Consider the following 20,914-nt stretch of genomic DNA (forward strand, 5'->3'; position numbering starts at 1 on the left):
TCTTCATGTGTTGAGGGATGACATATATGAGCAAGTGTCAGTAGCCTACAGTGACAAGACTGATAATGAGCAGGACGCCATAGGCGTTGAAGTTTTTACAAATGCTGTAGGGGATGCAGAGATTGTACAGAAACTATTAGAACAGCGACCCCGCACACTAGCCCAAGCTTATGACATTGCACGCCGCCACGAAACCACCAAGCAGGCGGTGTCGCGGGTCACCAGCCTCATGCAATCAGTGGCATACAATACACCAGAACGGAGGTCCCGTGCTGCTGTGGTTAGAGAAGGAACTGAGGGAGAGGAAGCAGAGACTGTTGTGGCCACCCCAGCTGTCAGTTATAAGCCAAAAACCTTGGACTTCCACCGCACATCGACTCCACAGAAAAGCAGCAAGGATATTAAGTGGGAGGATATTCGTTGTCATAAATGCTCTGGGATTGGCCACATGAAAAGAAATTGCCCCTCCCCTAAGAAAATGACCAGAATTCAAGCCCCAGCAGCCACCCATGATTGCCCAGAGCCCACTGTGCTTCATCTTAAAACCCATGATCAAGAAATGAGCATTCATATGCTAGTGCATGAACTGGATGTCTGTGCTGTTCTAGACAGTGGAGCACGGAAAAGTGTGTTGCCTCTGCACCATTATAATGCTATTCACCCAGATGCCCGTCCCCCACTTCAGCCGTCAGTTGTAAAGACTCTGCTAGGTGTTGGGCCCGGAGACGTTCCTGTGATGGGGGAGGCCCACATCCCTGTTCAGATCAATAACCGGCAGGTGAGCGTGCATTTCCTGGTTGCTGACATTGCCAGTGACGAGGCCCTCCTGGGCCACCCTTTTCTCACCCAAGCCCAAGCACGCCTGGACTTTGGAAACCACCGCATTGTACTGTCTGGTGAGGAAGTGCCATACTTCCACACCCTAAGCAAACCAAAGACACATGCAGTGAGAGTGGCCCGGACTGTGGTACTGGAGGCTGGGCGGGAGTATGTGGTAAGAGGCCAGACCCGCATTAGAGAACCTGTAAAGGGGGAGATGATGCTAAGCCCCACCAAAGGTTTTGTTGAGAAACATAGAGTGCTAGTTGCCCGTGTCCTGGTGGAGTCACACCCCTTTAAGGCTGTACCCCTACGCATCTTTAATCCGGGCAATACAGCTGTAACCCTCAAAAAGGGGGCCATCGCAGGGTTCCTCCAACCTGCAAAAGCCCTGCAGCCTGACACCACCACAGCCAAGCCAGAGCAGCCAGAACATCCCACCGTTCCCCAGCACCTGCAGGAGCTTTACAACCAGAGTTCAGCCGAGCTCAGCAAAGAGGAGCAGCTCCAGCTAGCTCAGCTGCTGTGCACCTATGACAGTGTGTTCTCAACTGGACCCAGCGACCTTGGCCGCACGTCCCTGGTGCAGCACGACATTGTGACTCGGCCAGGTGTCCCAGTTAAGCAGCCACCGCGCCGGATGGCGGGGGAGAAACTACAGGATGCTGACCAACAAATACAGCAGAGCCTGGAGGCTGGACTGGCCCGTCGTAGCCACAGCAGTTGGGCTTCACCCATAGTGATGGTACGTAAAAAAGACGGGACGTACCGCCTCTGCATAGACTACAGGGCCCTAAATGACTGTACCATTAAAGATGCTTACCCACTGCCCCGCATCCAAGACACCCTTGACACTCTCTCCACTGCCAGATGGTTCAGTACGCTGGATCTTGCCTCTGGCTACTGGCAGGTTGAACTGACCCCCAGAGCTCGCCGAGCGGCAGCCTTCTGCACCAGGAGTGGACTCTTTGAATGGAATGTCATGCCATTCGGACTGTGCAATGCTCCGGCGACATTCCAACGGCTGATGGACCGTGTCTTAGCCGGTATGCAGTGGGAGACCTGTCTAGTCTACTTGGACGACATCATTGTGCTGGGCCGGGATGTGCCAGAAATGTTGCAGCGACTTGGCCAGGTTTTCCACAGGCTGCACCAAGCTAACCTGAAACTCAAACCTGCTAAATGCTGCCTCTTCCGTCGTCAAGTAGCCTACCTGGGTCATATCGTCTCGGCAGATGGTGTTGTTACTGACCCCTCCAAAGTCCAGAAGGTGCAGGAGTGGCCCACACCAAAGTCCATCCAAGAGATTCGTCAGTTCATCGGCCTGGCATCATACTATCGCCGATTTGTAAAAGACTTTGCTACTGTGGCAGAGCCCCTCCATGCCCTGACCAAGAAGTACGCCCGTTTCCAGTGGACAACTGAATGCCAGGAGGCGTTCGACAGACTTAAGCACCTGCTAACCACCACACCAGTCCTGGGTTACCCATTAGACCAGGGTAGCATGATACTGGACACTGATGCAAGCGATGTTGGCATCGGTGCCGTTCTGTCACAAGTCCAGCAGGGCAGGGAGCGTGTGCTGGCCTATGGGAGTCGCAAACTGTCTAAAGCTGAACAGAACTACTGTACCACACGGCGGGAACTTCTGGCTGTGGTGGAGTTCACGTCACATTTCCGGCAGTACCTCCTGGGGCGTCCTTTCATCGTGCGCACTGACCATAGCAGTCTCCGGTGGCTGACGAAAATGAAGGAGCCAGAAGGACAGCTCGCCAGATGGCTGGAGAGACTCGGCGAGTACGACTTTGAGATCATCCATCGCCCTGGCCGGCTGCACAACAACGCAGACAGCCTCTCCAGGAAGCCGTGTCGCCAGAACTGTCCATGTAAACTGCCGGGCCCCGCCCCTCTTCCAGCAAACCTCAGGCACCAAGCTGTGCAGTGTGAGTTGGACTCTGACATCAACCAGGCGGTGCAGAGTCCAGTGGGGGTAGAGAGACATCCAGCCGTGACAACAGTGACTCCAGTGGGGGTAGAGGAAACCTTACACACAGACATGGACAATTTAAAGCCCCCTGAGAGAATCTATCTCACTAGGACCAGGGAGACTGCACTGTTTCCTGGCTGGTCCCTGGAAGAGCTGCAACAGGCCCAGGAGGCTGACCCAGACATTGCGCCTATCAGGGCATGGAGGGAGGCCAGTGGCGAGCGTCCCTCATGGAATACAGTCTCCCCACACAGTCCAGCCACAAAGGCCTATTAGAGCCAGTGGAAGCGGCTCTACGTCCGAGATGGAATACTAGTCAGGCGGTTCTATTGTTTGGATGACACCCAGTACTATCCACAGGCGGTGCTGCCACGCACCTTCCGGCCTGACGTCATGCGGCAGATGCATGAGGGACCAGTTGGTGGACATTTTGGTGTGGAGCGCACTGTGGCACGGCTGCAGACTCGATACTACTGGTACCGAATGAGAGAGGATGTTGCACTCTGGTGCCACACTTGTACCAGCTGTGCGTCCAAAGCCAGGCCCCTTAAGGCACCACAGGCCCCCATGGGAACCGTCAGGGTGGGAGCCCCAATGGAGCGTGTCGCCTTGGACATTATGGGGCCACTGAATGAGACAGAGCGCAAGAACCGTTATGTGCTCGTGATACAGGACTATTTCACAAAATGGGTGGAAGCCTTCCCCTTACCCAATGACCAGGCAGTAACTGTGGCTGAAGTGCTGGCCTCTGAGTGGGTGTGTCGCTATGGGGCACCACAGATGTTGCACAGCGACCAGGGTCGGAACTTTGAGTCAGAAGTGTTCCAGAAAATGTGCACACTGTTCGGTATCGAGAAAACACACACCACGCCCTTTCGACCTCAGTCTGATGGCCAAGTAGAAAGGTTTAATGCCACCCTGCAAAAGATTTTGGCCACAACAGCAGAGCGCTGTCACTGGGACTGGGACCTCATGATCCCCTATGCTGTCATGGCCTACAGAGCGACAAGGCACAGTTCCACTGGATTCACCCCCAACTTCATGATGTTTGGCCGGGAAGTGAGTGAGCCGGTAGACCTCGTAACTGGCTTGCCCCCTGACTCTGAAACCGCCCCCTCTGCTCCTGAGTATGTTCAACGCCTCCGTGAGCGGCTGGAGCTGGCGCATCAAATCGCCAGGGATGCACTCGGTGAATCTGTGAAACGTGCAAAGAGGCAGTATGATAAGAACTGCTGCCGCACACAGTATCAGGTCGGAGATGCGGTGTGGTATCTCATCAAGGGCACAAAGAAGGCCAAGAACAGAGTCAGGAAGTTCCTCCCATCATATGAAGGCCCCTTCTTCATCCTAGGGCAGCTGGATGACCTAGTGTATCGCATCCAGAAAGGCCCAAGAACCAAAGTGAAAGTGGTTCACCATGATCAGCTGAAGCCCTATCGCAGCCGCGAGCTGATGGACAACACCTGGGCCATGGAGCAGGCTCAGGGCTGGGCACCGGTGGAGGTGTCACCTCCAGCCTTGGACGCGGATTCTGCAGACCCAGACCTGGAGCTCTCTGGCCTCTTCTCCAACGCGGACACGGAGGAGACCTCCGGCAGCACTCCACCAGATCCAGCAGGGCACACCCCTGCATCTGCTACCTCCCCCCCCTCAAACCTTCCTCACCCGGACTTTCCTTCCCCCAGGGACTTTCAGGATAGTGGGGGTGGAGGGGTGGGTCGTCGTCATCGAAGACCAAGCCGCCGTCGTAGGCCCCCGGCCAGGTATGGTGAGTGGGTGGCTCATTAAGGACAGTTGATGGACAGTTCCGAGGGTTAAAGGACAATTCCCAGTGTTAAGAGAAAAAGAATGAGGGGAAATGTCATGTACTGTTTGCTACTGTTGGAGCTAATTGTTATTTCATATGTTTACTACATTTATAAAAAAAAAAGAAACTTGAGGAGTATTTGTTTGATAATAATTATCCACTGTGATACAACTGTATTTTTCTGTTAAGGGAACACCTTTATGCAGTGAAGTTAGTTTCATATGCTCCCGGTCGCCGTTTAGGGCTCAGATAAGTTCATGCCTGTGTAGTAAGTGTTATTAATGTCTCTTCCAGAGTTTATTATGCTAGGCTGTGATGTGTGCACCCTATAAGAAAGACTGCTACATGTTCATATTTGCACTGAGAAACTGCACCTGTCGCTAGTTCCCTCCTACAATGGACTGTAAATATGCTGGTTACATTGGATCCTTTCAGATGGACTCTTTACAAATGAGGACTGTATACCTGTAAAAGAAAAAAAAATGTTGATGTGTATCATTGTGCTGGAGTGGAATTATGGGGTAATGCCATCCAGAGTGGGGGTAGTGTTATACGAGTGGCGTAGTCTCTTTAAGAAATAGCCACAGTGCATAGGAAGTGCGCATGACGCATGTGTGTGGTCGAGCGAGAGCGAGAGAGCGAGCGTGTGTGACTGTGTTAGGGGCGACCGGAGCAGTAAGAGAGAGAGTTAAGTTAGCAGTTAGCTGTGACAGTAATAGTACAGTGTATGTACAGTTCGAGCTGTTCTGACAGAGAATAAATGCTGCAACTCCTCAAGATTGAAGCTGAGTTCCCGTTTCTTGCTTGCTACCTGTTGATAAAGTGGAGGGAGTTAACCCCGAAGTTAGCGGTGACTTCGGCCCTGGAGCAGTAAACTAAGTCTCCCCTGTGCTTCCCGACCACGGTCTGGACGCTGAAGCAGGAAAGGTTAACACAGGGAAATTCACAGACATTTCTTTTCATACCTTGTCATGGAGTGGAGAATTCATCAAGGGTATCATTTTTAGGAAAATTGAGGAAATTGTCCTCTAGTCACACAAATCCAACCAGCTGTTTTTGGCAATCTTACCATATGTCATGCTGTCATACTCTGGATTAAAGAGCTGAACCAATCCATAAGACCCAGTGCTGGGGGTCAGAGCTATAAAGACAAATTATGTATCTAAAAGCAACATTGATGGTCAGCAACATAAAGCAGAGCTACATTTCAGGCACTAGCTGGATCAGGAAAACTGAGAAAACTGCCAGAGTTTATAGTGTTGGTAATGGCTGACAAAACTTGACTGTAGCTGTATAATTCACTATTTGCAGATGTGACCACATGTTCTAAATCTGTAAACCTGAAACACAGCTAGTTTGACAGGAATGTCTGCATGTATGTGGATGTAAACCACAAAAATCTGCCACAAGCTGAGATACAGACACAACTCACATTTTCAGGAATGTGTTAAAATGCTGGATTTTTTTCTCTCTCATCTTTTTATTGATGTTCTGATCTTTAACAATCATAATGTGCTGTCCAAACTAAAGTACAAACAGAAACATGATTTCCACCTCTACAACTTTTACAAAACTCACATTTGTATTTTTAATTTTGTTTGATTTGTTTTTAATCTTAATCTATTAATCTTTTTGTAGGCTTTTTTCACAGCAAATATTTAGTTTACTTGTTATAGGAAATAGGAAAAGCAAAAGCACAGGTGTTACTAATAACGTTAACAATTGCTCTGTTCTTTTCAAGAGCGACAGTGAACCAACATTTACAACACCAGGACCCTGAAACTGAAGCAGCTAAATGGAATTCAGCCATCATTCATTTTATTATTTACACCTGTGATTTTCCTGCTGCCACATGTCAAAATGCCCTCTGTTAAAAAAAGCCTGTCATTGAACAGTCAGCACCTAGACTTTGAGGCGTGGAGTTTGAAACACCACCATGCTACTGATTGCTACAAGATATGGACACTGACTTACTTAACTATTTGTACAGGGTTCCAAACAGCGCAGACTGTCTGGAAGAATCAACCTTTGAAACACACCACTGACATGTTATCCCCTTATAAAGTTGTTATGGAGAACTTGTTAGCAAACTGTGGTATATTTGCACATCTGGCAGACACGGAACAATATTAGCATTGATTTGTTGTTGTGTTTCTGGTGGGTGATTGAATGTAAGATCAATATCCACTCCATCTGGCTCTTTGGCTGCCAAATGTGGCTAAATGATTTAGCTAAAGCTTTACGTTCACCAGCTAGACACCAACTTGGTCTGTCTGTGGGTAAGTGCTCAGCAGTAGGTGTACAGTGGGTATTTCAGATCTTTTTCACTGAAAACAGGAATGTTGTTGATGAGAGCCTTGAGACTGAACCAAAACAGTAACATTGTGGGCTGTAAAATCCAAAACAATGAGCTAAAAGAGGCTAACGAGCTAAGGGGTAAGACGTGGCTGTGTGTTTGTCACTATGAGCAACACTCTTCATAGCCATTTGATTATTGCAGCATTAAGTACAATTTTGAATGCAGGACGTGTACCTCTAAAGTTGTATTTTTACATGTTATTTCTACTTTTATTGAAGAGATTATTAACATTCTATCTCAATGGAACATATTTCTGCCTTGGGTCAGTGGACGCAAAGCATATTTGGGGTTTTGATCATAAATTCTTCAGATTTATGATGGCTCACAGACAGCTCACTTCAATAGGCGAACTGAAAGCTAAACTGAGGAGTCCAAAACATAAATAAGCGATACTCAAACCCACTGGATTTACTGACACAAGAACACATTTCTAGTGTTACATCATCTGATTTGGATCACTAACAAACATCTACAGAAATATTTCATTCATTAGTATGACCGTGACCGTGACCGGGGAATAGTGTTTGTAAAAGGCTACGTGACCTGATTTAAGGGGTAATTATATTCAACTTCACCAGGGAATATTTTTCCATACAGTGAGGTCACTTATTACAGTACAAGCTCTACTTTTTTCTGCTAATTGTGGTGTGACATTTACTCTGCGGAATTACCTCGAATTATAACACATCCCGAGTGAGATGATGTGTATCATTTAACCCTGCTTTTTGTTTCCTATGCCAGAAACAATTCTATGTGTCTACAACTTTACCCTAACTTCATCAAAGCAAGCATATAGTGTTTAAAAACACAAAGGAAAGGGAGAGAAAATGACAAGAAAGGAGGATGAGATGAGAGGAGAGGAAGATATCTAACTTTAGATAATGGATCATTCCTCAACTGTATAATTCTGTCATGATTTTGATAACAACTCTCAACAAAGTTTTTCATACATCTGGGCTTTACCTGAAACTGTGTCACAGGGCTAACAGTGTTATTATGGGAGGACCATTTTCTAATTTGTCCTCCTAGTCTCCCTCCCTTCCTTGTTCTGTCTCTCCTTTGATGTCTCCCCTCCCTCCTTTACCAATTACAGCAGGTGTAGGAGAGTACTGTCTCCCTACATACTCCCAGTGCTTCACTTCAGAGCTCTTCCAGTCTCTCCGGCAAAACTCCTGCACTTCTTACCCTGCTGCACACCCTGCTGCCTCACACGCCTGCCAGGTCGACCCTCAACACTGAAGAGCAAACACCGGTCCAAAGAGGTATGTGACAAAGAACCTCTCTTTTTGCTTTGTACTAAGATATATGGGACTACTTGTTGACTGAACTGGGTGTACACATTTTTCTGTAGCAAAGAACTTGAATAATCTAATTTGGATAAGTTCACTCAAATTAAAAAGCCAGCAAACAAACAAAAAAAACAACAACATACAGATAGTTTGGTTTCATTTATTCATGTTTCAGATATCTGCCTCTGAAACATCTGCCTTTATGATACAGTTGAATGAGTTGAATGTTTGTTGTACTTGAAAAGTGGAACAATGGTGAGCTCGAAGGCAAATATCTCAAAACCTGGACAATAACAGCAACATTATTATCATAGAGATAAGTCAGAAAATACATGTGTGTCATTTGAGTGAATGCCAATGAAAATAGGAATTTTGCAATATAGAGCTGCAATTAATTTATAACGTCATCTTCATAATGTCCATTTAATGCCACCCATAATGTCCTTGAGATTTTATTTTTATAATTTATGGCATCATATATGATTCAGATTTATTGAAAAAAGCTGTTGCACGTGAATGTGAAATGTGCATATTAAAGGCTGGGTTATGATTTTTTCAAGTTATCTTTATACAATACTCACATGTCCATAAGTATGTTGAGAGAATTATTGACTGCTGTGATCATTCCTCTTGTCCATACTGGCTGTCAAGAGCTTCCTCCCTACTGGATTCTGATGAAATAGATGGGGGACAAAGTCTGAGATAGACAAATTAAGTGGGTATCTTCAAAAGTTCCAGTTTATTTACTACGAAATTCACTTTTCAGGGTTGTAAACAGGACTGCATGTGCATGTAAGTGTGAGCTGCTCTATCGGTGTATTTATGTATTTATATTTCTTCAATAGCATCCCAGAAGAGCCAGGTGCAGACCATTTTCTACTTCTGTTCTTATTACGCACAGTGTCAAATATGAGAGGTCTGGATGATGATAAAAGCAACATCCTGAGTATATGGGGTTTGAACTTAGTCTGAGGCTGAAGAATCACACACTCATACGTAGATAGAATGACAGGCAGTTCCAGACTAGTGCCCCCTTTCTGCTGTCAGATCTGCTGGCCATCAGATTATTTCATTCCCTCCAAAATGTGTCATTTCAGGAGGTTTGCAGCTCATAAAAACACCATACCAAACTACGAAAACCCAGCTTTGCATTTTGGTCACAATGACTCTTCTAGGCTTTTCTCCATGTTGTTTTGGTGGTTCTGTCCAATTCTTTTGCTTCAACAAAAACCATCCGTCAAAATAGTTGAGCAACAGAACGCAGCCCATTCATTCATGAATGACGCCACTTTGTCGACACTGTGGTTGTACCAAGGCAGAAGGCTAAGACAAAAAACATAGACTCATCCAACAAAAAAGTTGAACCTGGTTCAACTTGTCGTAGCACTGCCTAGTCACATCATCTGGGAAGGCTCTGTTTTGGCTCAAATACATAGGTGAATCAAATACATGCATGCATAAATTCCTTTTTAACGTGAGCACTGTATTTCTACTGTTTACTAACTGATCACTGTGATGAAAGCTAAAATGACTGACGCCATGATAACTTTCCACGACAGTGATATAATTCCACATATTATAAACCGCCGTGCGATCATGGCATCTGATAACTCATGCGTCTGTTACTGTACTGAACTTCCTGTATAGTGTCAACAGTACCTGAAACAGCACAACCCCATCAACACAGCCCCTTGATTTTTTTTACACAGGGCTTTTTTTTTTTTTCTGAACACTGCCTAAAGTCAGGCCATTTAGTCTCAACACACCTTGGGTAGTAAAGTAGTTCCAGCAACAAACCATGACCACCATGAAGTATCTCTACACTGGCTCAGCAAAGAAACATTGTCTGAGGAAACACACAAAGAGGGAAGACAAAGTAATACTGGGAAGGAATCACTTCACTGCCAGTATGGACAGGGAGAATTATTAGAGCAACCAATAACTCCAGTAGGCAGATTTATAAAAGCTCTAAACCTATCCTTGAAAAAACAAACACCCTGGTTAAGTACTACAGCCACCTGAGCTGGACCTGAGCCTGCTGGTAAGTATTCACACCTTCCATTTACAGTAATGGAAATATTTTGGTTTACTACAGCAGGATGCAGCGTTTCAGGGAAGGCATTCACATACGCACCATGAAGGCGAAGAGGAAAGTGGAGGAGATCTCAAAAGAGGACATCCAGGCTTTCCTCAAGAAGAATGCCTTTGTGCTCTTCACGGTTGGGGCAGTTGTTGTAGGTGTGTATGTATGCCTCTACGAGCTAAATGGAAATGTCTAAAACTCCATTCAGTCAGAGTCATGTCAATGCAACAGATATACATACATATAATGCACAGTCCCATGCTGTCCTTCTCTTTGCAGGTATTGTTCTGGGATTTGCATTGCGTCCCTATAAGATGACCTATCGAGAAGTGAAGTATTTCTCTTTCCCTGGAGAGCTGTTGATGAGAATGCTTCAGATGCTTGTTCTGCCCTTACTGATCTCCAGTCTAATAACAGGTACAAAATATTACACATCATGTCAGAAATATAACTAGGCGGTTAGTGGATGCCAGATTTGATAACGTTCATTTTGTTCCATATTTATTTTGATCAATCTGAACATGTCACACTCTAAAATGCACAATGTGAAAGTAATCAAATGACATGGAGGCTACTGGCCATTACAGTTTTTACAGTACAAAACCATCACTGTAAAATAATCATGCAAGTTCATTCTTGACCCTGGAAATAGTAGTTTGACAAAACAATCATCAAATGACTATTTCCAAGGTAAAGAATGAACTTTCAACTTTTCAGCCAACACATCTTAAATCACAACAGCTACTAAGCTAGCAAGGCAACAGACTCCATCCACTGATGAAGACAGCATACTACAGTTCAAAAACTCAGTCAAGGGCTAGCAAATGGACCTGGGGATTGTTCTGTTAAATCACTGTTGTAAGCAAGTCAACTAAAGATTGTTTCATAGATTGTTGGATAGTTTTTAGAAGACTGAAGAGGTAAAAAAACTACGCAGTATTTCACCATTTAAAAAAAACAAGATTAGAGAAAAGAAAGAAAACAAGACGGGTTTACAGCAAATTAATTTGTGCCTCAGTGACTGAGTGCTTCAACCAAAATGCACCTTGGGACGTTTTTATGTCTTATTCATTTATTGGGACCATGTACAGTATTAAACATAAATGTTACCATTTGATGTACTGTACTAGAGTTAGCTTATAGCAAATTTTCAACTGTAGTCCATTCAGCAGGTCACAATTAAAACATGTAACAGCACAATAACAAACAATACAAAGCAAAAAAAACACAGGACACATAATACAAAATAGCACATCACATACACCCACAATGTCAACTAGAAATTACTAATGTATGCTTGTCAAATTAAAAGCAAGATTATTTGCCTTCATCAGAAGATCATGAGATGAAATGCAGAGTCAGTGATTACAGAGCTGAGTAGCTTTTAGCAGACTTTTTAATTTGGTTTTAAACGTACTGATGGAACTGATGGAACTCAGGAGGTCTTATGGCTGTTTTTCCAGCCTGCCCCCAACATGTAATGCAGCAAAACATATAGGAAAGAATCATAGCATGCGTAAATATCTTGGCTGCCTCCAAAAAGAGACAGTTTCTAATATGTCTAAAATTTGCTAAGTTGTACTTTATGGTATTAACCATTTTTAAAAAATGTTTCTAAAAGTTCAAATTTGGATCCAATGTCACACCAAGATATTTAAAATCAGTGACTATGTCAATCCTTTCACCTTTGATGAGAATATCAGTGTTAGGAGGTTGTACCATGGTTTTAGAGAAAAACATTTGACTTGTTTACATTTAGACTCAGTCATGATTGATCTAGTCAATGTGTCATCCTCTCCGATGCAATTGTTAGCTTAGCAGCTGTTAACTCAGCTGTTTTTGCATGTGTGTACACATCAGTGTCATCTGCATGCATTTGCAGTTCTGCATCATGACACTGTTGAGGGAGATCATTGATATATAGGCTAAATAATAGGGGACCTAACACTGACCCTTGTGGAACACCCATTGTGCACTTCATCTTACTAGACAGTGTGTCACAAATTTTAACACACTGTATCCTATTAGATGAATATGAGGACATCCATGCCAGTGATCCAGATGAGAAGTTTAAATTTAGAATTTAAACTGCAATATTAAACATCATGATTGACTGTGTCGAATGTTTTACATAGTTCTAAAAATACAGCACCAACTACTCCTCCTTTATCAGGTCTTTATTTAATTTGCTCTATGAGTGCAAGATAGCAGTTTCAGTGGAATGATTTGCTCTGAAGCTCTAAAATTGCATACAATGAAGACCAAAATGGCTTGTATTAAGAAATGCTGTCAGTTGTTCACTGATAATTTTCTCAGCAACCTTTGAGAGTACTGGCAGTATACTTATTGGTCTGTAGTTACTGGCTTCAGGGTGGTCTCCAGATTTCAAAATAGGCATGACAATGGCACATTTCCAGTCATTAGGAAACGAGCTGTTTAAAAGACAAGTAAACGTAGTAAACTCTCTTTATGTGTTTTTTTTGTTTGTTTGTCTGTGTTTTGACTATGACTCAAATAACCAGATATTTTCAGTCATCAGTACTGATGATTCAACTAGAAGGGTTTTATGGCCAACCAAGCCTCAGAGATACTGCAGCTGCCAGTCACCCCTCATGGTCTATACAGAAAATAAGCGTGCCTTTTACTTTTGCTTTTGAAGTCATGTACACAAAAAAATGTGTCTTTCAGACTTTCTATACCTCTATGCAAGAGTTTTGATTGGTTCACATTTATCCCTCGTCTGACAATCAGTTAGAGCCATAAACAGGAACAGATGATCAAATGAGGAGACACTTAAGTAGCATTTGTAACTCACAGATTCACGATGGGAATCCAACCAGCAAGGGCACTGCCTCTATAATATCTGTGTCATATGCCAGAGAGGATCTGATGTGTGTTACCCAGACCAACCTCAAGAGACCTTCTACGAGGTCAAAAAGGAACTTGGTCATTTTTTAACACAGTCTCTGCAATCAGGTGGAAAATTCTGCTTGTGCAGCATCTAGCGCTTCCTGCATGCTCTTTCCTCTCCCTTCACAATGCAATATTGTACAGTGCTACAATAGAGGTCAATGCAACAATGCTTTTCCTCTGTTGATTTAGCATGGAGTTGCTCTTTCAAACATTTTCTTGTTATTTGGTTTAAAGATTTTATAAACCTATGAACTGTAAAATATGTTTTTGCTTCAACCAAAATGTTAAATGTAAATACTTGTGTTGTTTAAAAAAGAATTATTGGCTCTTGGGGGTGGCTGTTAGAAAGTAAAGACAGTGAACTCAGTCGGATAATGTAAGACGATTAACTTAACTTGTATAACTCTGGTGTATATGCATCACCATGGGTCTGCAGGTAAAGCAGATATTAGGTGACTGTGACCTTACCACTGACTCACACAAAAATATAACATCATCAGCTGGTTGAAAACTAACTGTTGAGCAGAGTTTGAAAGATCAGTTTATATGGAAGTGGCATTGCCAGCTCCAAAGGATGTCATTGTGTGATAGTTGCACTGGGTTCAAACAGGAATTTAAATCGGAAAAGTCCCAACTGTATGAAAACTAAAATTACAGACAGACTATTTGTAACCTTTGAGTTAGTCACACCAGAATCCCAAAGGTCACTGCGCCTGGATAGAAATCAGAGAGTCTGCAACCTTTGTAATGACAACTGTCTAGGAGACAAGTATCACATGTAAACATTATGAGTAATAGGGACAAGTACCTCTTACTACTACCTACTGATCAATAGATAGAATTGACATACTGGTCAGGGAAAACTTCACCATATGTCTTGTCCATGTCTTGATACTCAAATACATCTATGCAAAGTGTATTTTCTCCCTTTCTGTCCATTAGGAATGGCAGCTTTGGACAGCAAAGCCTCAGGAAAGATGGGCATGAGAGCCGTGATTTACTACATGACCACGACCTTTATCGCAGTCTTCATCGGTATCATAATCGTCCTCATCATTCACCCGGGAAAAGGATCTAAAGATGAGTTTGGAAAGCAGCAGACGATAGAGCAAGTCAGTCCTGCTGATGCCTTCTTAGATCTGATCAGGTAGCCTGCATATAAGTCAGAGAGCAAGATATTAGTGGGACTGTGGAACAATGATATTCACAAACATTTACTACCTAACATCACTAACACCACTGTGTGATTTCTCATTTCAGAAATATGTTTCCACCAAATTTGGTCCAAGCCTGCACACAGCAGGTGAGTTTTTTAATTAATATTTACTACATTTGCAGTACTTTGTATCCATTATTTCTTAAAACAGGGAATCTTTTAGCTAGCAGCATACTGACAATTTTGCTATTCTTTAGTGTTACGAAAATGACTGGCATTTTGGCTCCTGGGATGTCTATGTTAAGTTCATCATAAGTTCATAAAGTGTGCATTTCCTTTCAGCCTTCCTTTCAGCCTGAACCCAACTTGAACCCAAAGCCAAAATATTAGTTCCAAAACTCTCTGTCTGCCTCCCCCTGACTGTCTTTCTCTCCTCCTTTCTCAGACACAAATGTAGAGCCTTGACCAGTCTACCCCTCTACAGTTTGTATGACACAGATTTCCTGACAAACTGGAGACTGTAAAAATCTCTGTTACCCATTCAGGTCTATATAATTTCAATAACGACACACAACCAAAACAGTTAGCTATAGTCACAACCTGCTGGCTTGACTTCACTCCTTGTGCACATTTGTGTATGTATGTAGAACAGGGGTGGGCAAGGGACAAAAAGATTCAGGTGGTCAAGATAAAGTGTGGCACAGCAGGGAAAACTAAACTTAAAGCTTCACTAATTGATTTTTTGCCACTGTTGGGCAGTGGAACGAGCTGAAAACAGAAATGTTTAAAATAAACAAAAACATTTACATTTTAGCTCATTTTCCAATACCTCTAATGGATAGCCAAATTCAATAACGTCATGGGTCACAAACCCTGGCAACAACAAGCATGTCCAGATGTGTTCATCACTTTGTAAGTGTCCTTTGGAAACACCTCTGTTGTGTTGTCTGTAATGTGTTGTCTGTATATGCAGTGTGTTTCTGTAATGTATTGGATTGTCTGAATTTTGCAGCGCATTTTCTAAATGCTGTTCATGTGTATTGTCAAATTGATGAAGAAGTTTTGTTCTGAAGATGTTCTAACATCTCTGGTGTCTCATTTTCACCATAACAATGGTTCTAGCTTGATGAGCTAGCCTATATTGACTAGCACAGTTTAGCTATTAGTTATTAATCAACATACTACCACAGTTTTCCACATTCAACTTGGACTTCTGAATTTATTTTCCATAATTGACAAGGTGTAGACTCTATTACACAAATAAGATTGTAGTAATTGGTTCATAATGTGTTGTGAACCGAAATAAGTTTCATAATAAACAATAAATACATGGACCAAATTAGTATGCGATGTAATCATTAATGCCTATTTTCAGCATGAGCCCAACCTCAGTAAAAATTAGCACATGAATATCCACAGCAAGTTTCAACTTATTCCAACCATACATTTTCAATCTCTAATGAACACGGAGGAAGTTAACATGAGAGTGGTGCTAGAGGAAATTGTGCCTTCAGAAACATCAGGAGTCATCCTCTGAGGACCATGAATAACTGAAGCAAACTTTATGAAAATCCAGTGATTCCTTTTCATTGACCAAAGTGTAGGTCAACAGGCAATTTGACCTGATGGAGCCACAAGACAAAAGGTCAGGGGGCCAATGAAACTATCAGGAAACTTTTGCCCCAGTCCCCATTTATAAGGTTGAGCAAGGAGGATATTTATGAAACACTAATGTAACACAAAGTATTAATTCTGTTAATGAAGGTTGAGATAAGTATTCTGTTTCAGCTCTATCAAACTCCACTGGTGTAACCCTGATCCTTAAATTCCTTCATTCTTCAGTTCAAAACCAAATATGGAAAGCGAGCAGTCCATGTGACCGTGACAGTGAATGACACGCTCTTCAACTCGACCAATGGCACCCAGGAATTCATGGAGATCACCCGGGAGGAGGTGATACCAGTGCCAGGTCAGGTGAATGGGGTCAACGCCCTCGGGCTGGTGGTCTTCTCTATGTTCTTCGGTCTAATTATTGGCAACATGAAGGAGCAGGGCCAGCTCCTGAGGGATTTCTTCGACAGCCTCAATGAAGCAATCATGCGCCTGGTTGCCATCATCATGTGGTAAAACTTTATTTTTCAGTGGGAGGCGTTTCCTGTTGAACATGTTACCATCACACTTATGTTAACTTGTTCCTCTCCTCCTCCCAGGTATGCTCCCATTGGTATCCTGTTCCTAATTGCGGGAAAGATTGTGGAGATGGATGATCTGACACAGATGGGTGGCCAGCTGGGCATGTATACCATCACAGTTATCGTTGGCTTGTTGATCCATGGCGTTGTTATTCTCCCCACCCTGTATTTTGTTATCACTCGGCAGAACCCCTTTATCTTCATTGGTGGGCTTCTGCAAGCCCTGGTAACAGCCCTGGGGACCTCCTCCAGGTGAGCCCTGTGTGCTACTACCAAAGATTCACAAATGAATTGCAGATACTCCCTGAAACAAACAGTCTAGCTAGCATTTTAGGAACTACTCTTGTTTGTTCGGAATGGCTAAACTGTAAACACTTTTGTCTTTAGATGTGGTCAGACTGAAATTTGTACAAACTAGTTTGTTTCAAGCATACCCTGTCCTTAAAGGTACCCTGTGAAGTTTTGGACCACTAGTAACTTTGTGAAGCAATGTTTTAAGAAGGGTTTTTGTTTGTAGGAAGCATACACATGCAAGTGAGCACACGCAATTCACATCATGCTGTCAGTTCGATGCTGTTTTGCTGATCAACAGTTAGTGGTGGTAATGTACCAAGAAATGCAGCACTAATAAAAGCCATGAAGAAAAAGACTGCTAGCAAGTAAATATGGATGTGCGCAACGCACAATTTAAAATATTCAAAAAAATTGATTTTATAAGGAGGGAAATACATTTAACACAAAAGACCTCAAGGACAAAATCTTACCCTTAACCCTAACCCTTTCTTCTCAAAATGTAGGACTGTTTCTTCAGATTTTTTTTTACTTGCTTCCGTTCATCTCCCAGCTCAGCCACCCTACCTGTCACTTTTAAATGTCTGGAGGAGAACAACAGAATTGATAAGCGAGTCACTCGTTTTGTGCTGCCTGTGGGTGCCACCATCAACATGGACGGAACAGCTCTGTATGAAGCGCTGGCAGCCATCTTCATTGCCCAGGTCAATAACATGGAGATGAACTTTGGTCAGATTATCACCATCAGGTAGGACTCAACAAACGAGGAGGATAACAGTCAAGGCTTATGCTGTTATCAATGAGAAGCCATTGTTTCATTTGTCTCCATGTTTGCTCTCAATCAAGTATTACAGCAACTGCAGCTAGTATTGGAGCTGCTGGCATCCCTCAGGCAGGCCTGGTTACCATGGTGATTGTACTGACCTCTGTTGGACTTCCTACTGATGACATCACTCTCATCATTGCAGTTGATTGGTTCCTGTGAGTAGCTTCTTGTATCATGAACCATTGAAGAATATTCCAGTATAATATCCATTCAAACACAAGTGCGTGACATGTTCTGTAAAGTGCTCTGACTGTACCTCACATCCCTACATCAATCATCTCTGTCGTTTTAAAGGTCAAAAGCAGCTCTGTATCTACTACCACCTAGTGACATACTTCTCTCTCCCTGGGGTCTTGTTCTACATCTTCCCTTTTGTATTGAATATTTTCTGCAATGAGTTTTAACATAGAAACATAATTAGGTTTCCCAAATTAATCATTTCAATTAGAATACCCTTCCCAGAAATTACTCAGCTAACTGGGGTAATAAGAAAAAAACCCTTCTCTCCTTTAACTAGGATGGACCAAATATGAATGTCTGTCAAAGCCTCCCTTTGTGAAGACAGGCGCTTCTTATACTGAATAGAATAAAGTATAGCATCTAATGAATAGAAGCTATATGGTCTATAGCTGAGGTATGTTTCAGAAAGCAACATTACCAGTTAAACCAAGTTTACAACAGGAAATCAGGCTTATTTTTAGGATATTCGGATTTATAAAGTCTGGACACAGCCCTCATTGCAAAAAGTCATGCCTTAACACAATTAACTATTAAAGGTCTATTTCTTGGCCAGGAGCAGTGACTGGAGTCCTGGAGGTCACTTGTTGTTTTTACACTTTGGTTTTTGTTAAGATTAAATAACTATATATACATATATAAAACAAGTCGATTAGCAAGCTTTAGAGGTGCTGGCAGGTGTTCTTTTTTACCTTTTAACAGAATCTGGCTATCTGTTTCCTCTTGCCTCCAATCTTTATGCTAAGCCAAGCTAACTGGCTGCTTGTGGTAGCATCATATTTAGTGCATAGACATGAGAGTGGTGTTGATCTTTTAATCTAACTCTCTGCAAGAAAGCAAATATGAATATATCCCAAAATGTTGAACTATTGCCAGATATTTCCCTCAGGAGTTAGTGGAGAACAACACAGAGCTAAAAGAGAGTGAACATTGAACTTACATTCACCAGGTGGACAGAAACACAACTCCAAATGAATGATAATGTTGTTCCATAACTGCTGGATGTGGAAATAAGCAATGTTTGCTAACAAGTTCGACATATTAACTTAAAAGGTGATGATATGTTGATGTTGTGTTCACAGTTCGTTTCTGCTGCCCCCAAGTTTACTAAAAAACTGGTTGCAGTTATTACAGTTGTGTAAATCATAGTTTCACACTTTCTAATCCTAATTTTAACTTTGTAATGCTGTCCATAAATATAGATGGAGTTACAGTACTTGTGTGTTTTGCCTTCTTAAATTGTAATCTCTGTCTTTCGGTATAGGGACCGTCTGCGCACCACGACCAACGTTTTGGGGGATTCGATCGGAGCAGGCATCGTGGACTTCCTGTCTCGACACGAGCTCCGCAGCAAAGACGTGGAGATGGGAAACTCTGTGCTGGAGGAGAAGGAGAGGAAGAAACCTTATAAGCTCATCTCACAGGATAGTGATTTTGAAAATGACAAACGTGCTCACAGTGAATCTAACATGTAGTTTCATCTTCAGCACCAGCTACATCTGCTAACACACACAAACACTCACAGCTGGCACTGTTCTGGGGAATTCTTTTTGTGAGATGTTGTTGTCAATTATCATTGTCAGTATTTCATACACATGGAATTTGTTGATATTCTTTATCGTCATGTCCCAGAAGTGATGAGTTTCTTACATTCCTCTTCCATACAAAATGACAAAGATCACATGCTTTTAATATACGCATCTGTCATTTGTTTCAAATAGGACTGGTAGTTTTTGTTTTGTATTTTTACTACTTTAATGAATATTCTGACATGTAACTTCATATTACCCTCATGTAAGAATGAGGTAGTTTTCGATGCGTGCTGACTGGAGGATTTAAAAACTGAAGTGAGTGATTTGAGCAGTCATGTAGGCGTAATGAGGAAACTGACTGCTGTTGAAGATATCAACAGGACATGATTAACTCTACTTAAATTGAAATTTTAATTGCAGAGTTATATTTCTATATAATCCCCAACAATAGTTGGTTAATATTATGTGTTGGTATTACAGGCATATTAAACATTTTAGGATTTTTATGTTTCAGTTGAACAGACGTCACATCTCACACATCTAGCACTGCAAATGCATGTGTGCACAACCACATTTTAACTGTGTGTGACTGCTGAATTTTTTACCAATATTGCTCATTTAGATATGAGACACGTGAATATTGTATGATGAATACACATTAAAGTCTCAGATTTCATTATGACGGTGTGAAACAGATATTCAAGACTGGACTGAAATTCAATCACTTTTTGTGAAAACGGTTATATTAGTTTTTGTTTATTATAACTTCAGTGAAATAAACAGAAAAAAGCCTCTCCTGCCTGTCTCCTTGTTTTAGATGTCAGGGGTCATTACAGTGGGTTAAATACATCCACTGTATTTCCTCAATTTTGCTCATACAGCTTTTGTCTTTGGCTTTCTGTGTCTTTATATACAGTATGAGAGTGAAATGGTTGAGTGTGGCTTGGTGTATCAGATTAAATGCCCCTAGAGAAAGGTGTTCATAGTACACACACTGAGACAGCTTCTGTTCTCTCAGCAGATCATCACTCTGTGTGGTTAGCATAAAGCATAAAGACACAGCCTGCAGCCCAGACTGTGAAACATTTGCAGAGAAAAGTGAATGAATGAACTCTGTCCTCCCTTCTTTCAACAGCTACTGTCAGTTCACCTTTAAGCAAGGCTGAACCATGAGGCTGCATATATTTATCTATTATCTTGTACAAACGGAGATATTCAAGGGCAGCAGCACTTTGGGCTATACCTAGCTGTGGGATGTGCATGAATTTATCCATGAATGGCACCATTTTGTATTTGTGCCATGTCCTCCTTACCAGCAAAGCTCTCAAGTGGTGAGAGAGACCGACAGAGACCCACCAAACTGCCAACCAGGACAGCTCGTCCTGAAGCTGTAAGCTGCTTTAAAGGATAAGTCTGGCAATAT

General features: G+C 42.6%; 1 protein-coding gene across 1 annotated transcript; it reads left to right on the forward strand.

The window, feature by feature from the left end:
- The first annotated feature begins 6,599 nt into the window (after positions 1-6,599).
- Positions 6,600-20,275, forward strand: LOC137171367 (excitatory amino acid transporter 1-like). Its single transcript, XM_067575357.1, has 10 exons — positions 6,600-8,234; positions 10,357-10,499; positions 10,624-10,761; positions 14,200-14,404; positions 14,518-14,560; positions 16,256-16,536; positions 16,624-16,857; positions 17,450-17,644; positions 17,743-17,877; positions 19,224-20,275. Exons 2-10 carry the CDS (start codon positions 10,361-10,363, stop codon positions 19,432-19,434), a joined length of 1,581 nt encoding a protein of 526 aa, XP_067431458.1. The 5' UTR covers positions 6,600-8,234; positions 10,357-10,360; the 3' UTR covers positions 19,435-20,275.
- The last annotated feature ends 639 nt before the right edge of the window (positions 20,276-20,914 follow it).

This window comes from Thunnus thynnus, chromosome 19 (genome assembly GCF_963924715.1).
Source record: "Thunnus thynnus chromosome 19, fThuThy2.1, whole genome shotgun sequence".
NCBI classification, from domain to species: Eukaryota; Metazoa; Chordata; class Actinopteri; order Scombriformes; family Scombridae; genus Thunnus; species Thunnus thynnus.

What these genes read in the sequence shown, in the direction of transcription:
- LOC137171367 (XM_067575357.1), top strand. Translation starts at nt 10,361, where the DNA reads ATGCAGCGTTTCAGGGAAGGCATTCACATACGCACCATGAAGGCGAAG. An exon ending in TCCAAGCCTGCACACAGCAG is followed by an intron (nt 14,561 to 16,255) that starts GTGAGTTTTTTA and finishes TTCATTCTTCAG; the next exon opens with TTCAAAACCAAATATGGAAA. An exon ending in GCCCTGGGGACCTCCTCCAG is followed by an intron (nt 16,858 to 17,449) that starts GTGAGCCCTGTG and finishes TTCATCTCCCAG; the next exon opens with CTCAGCCACCCTACCTGTCA.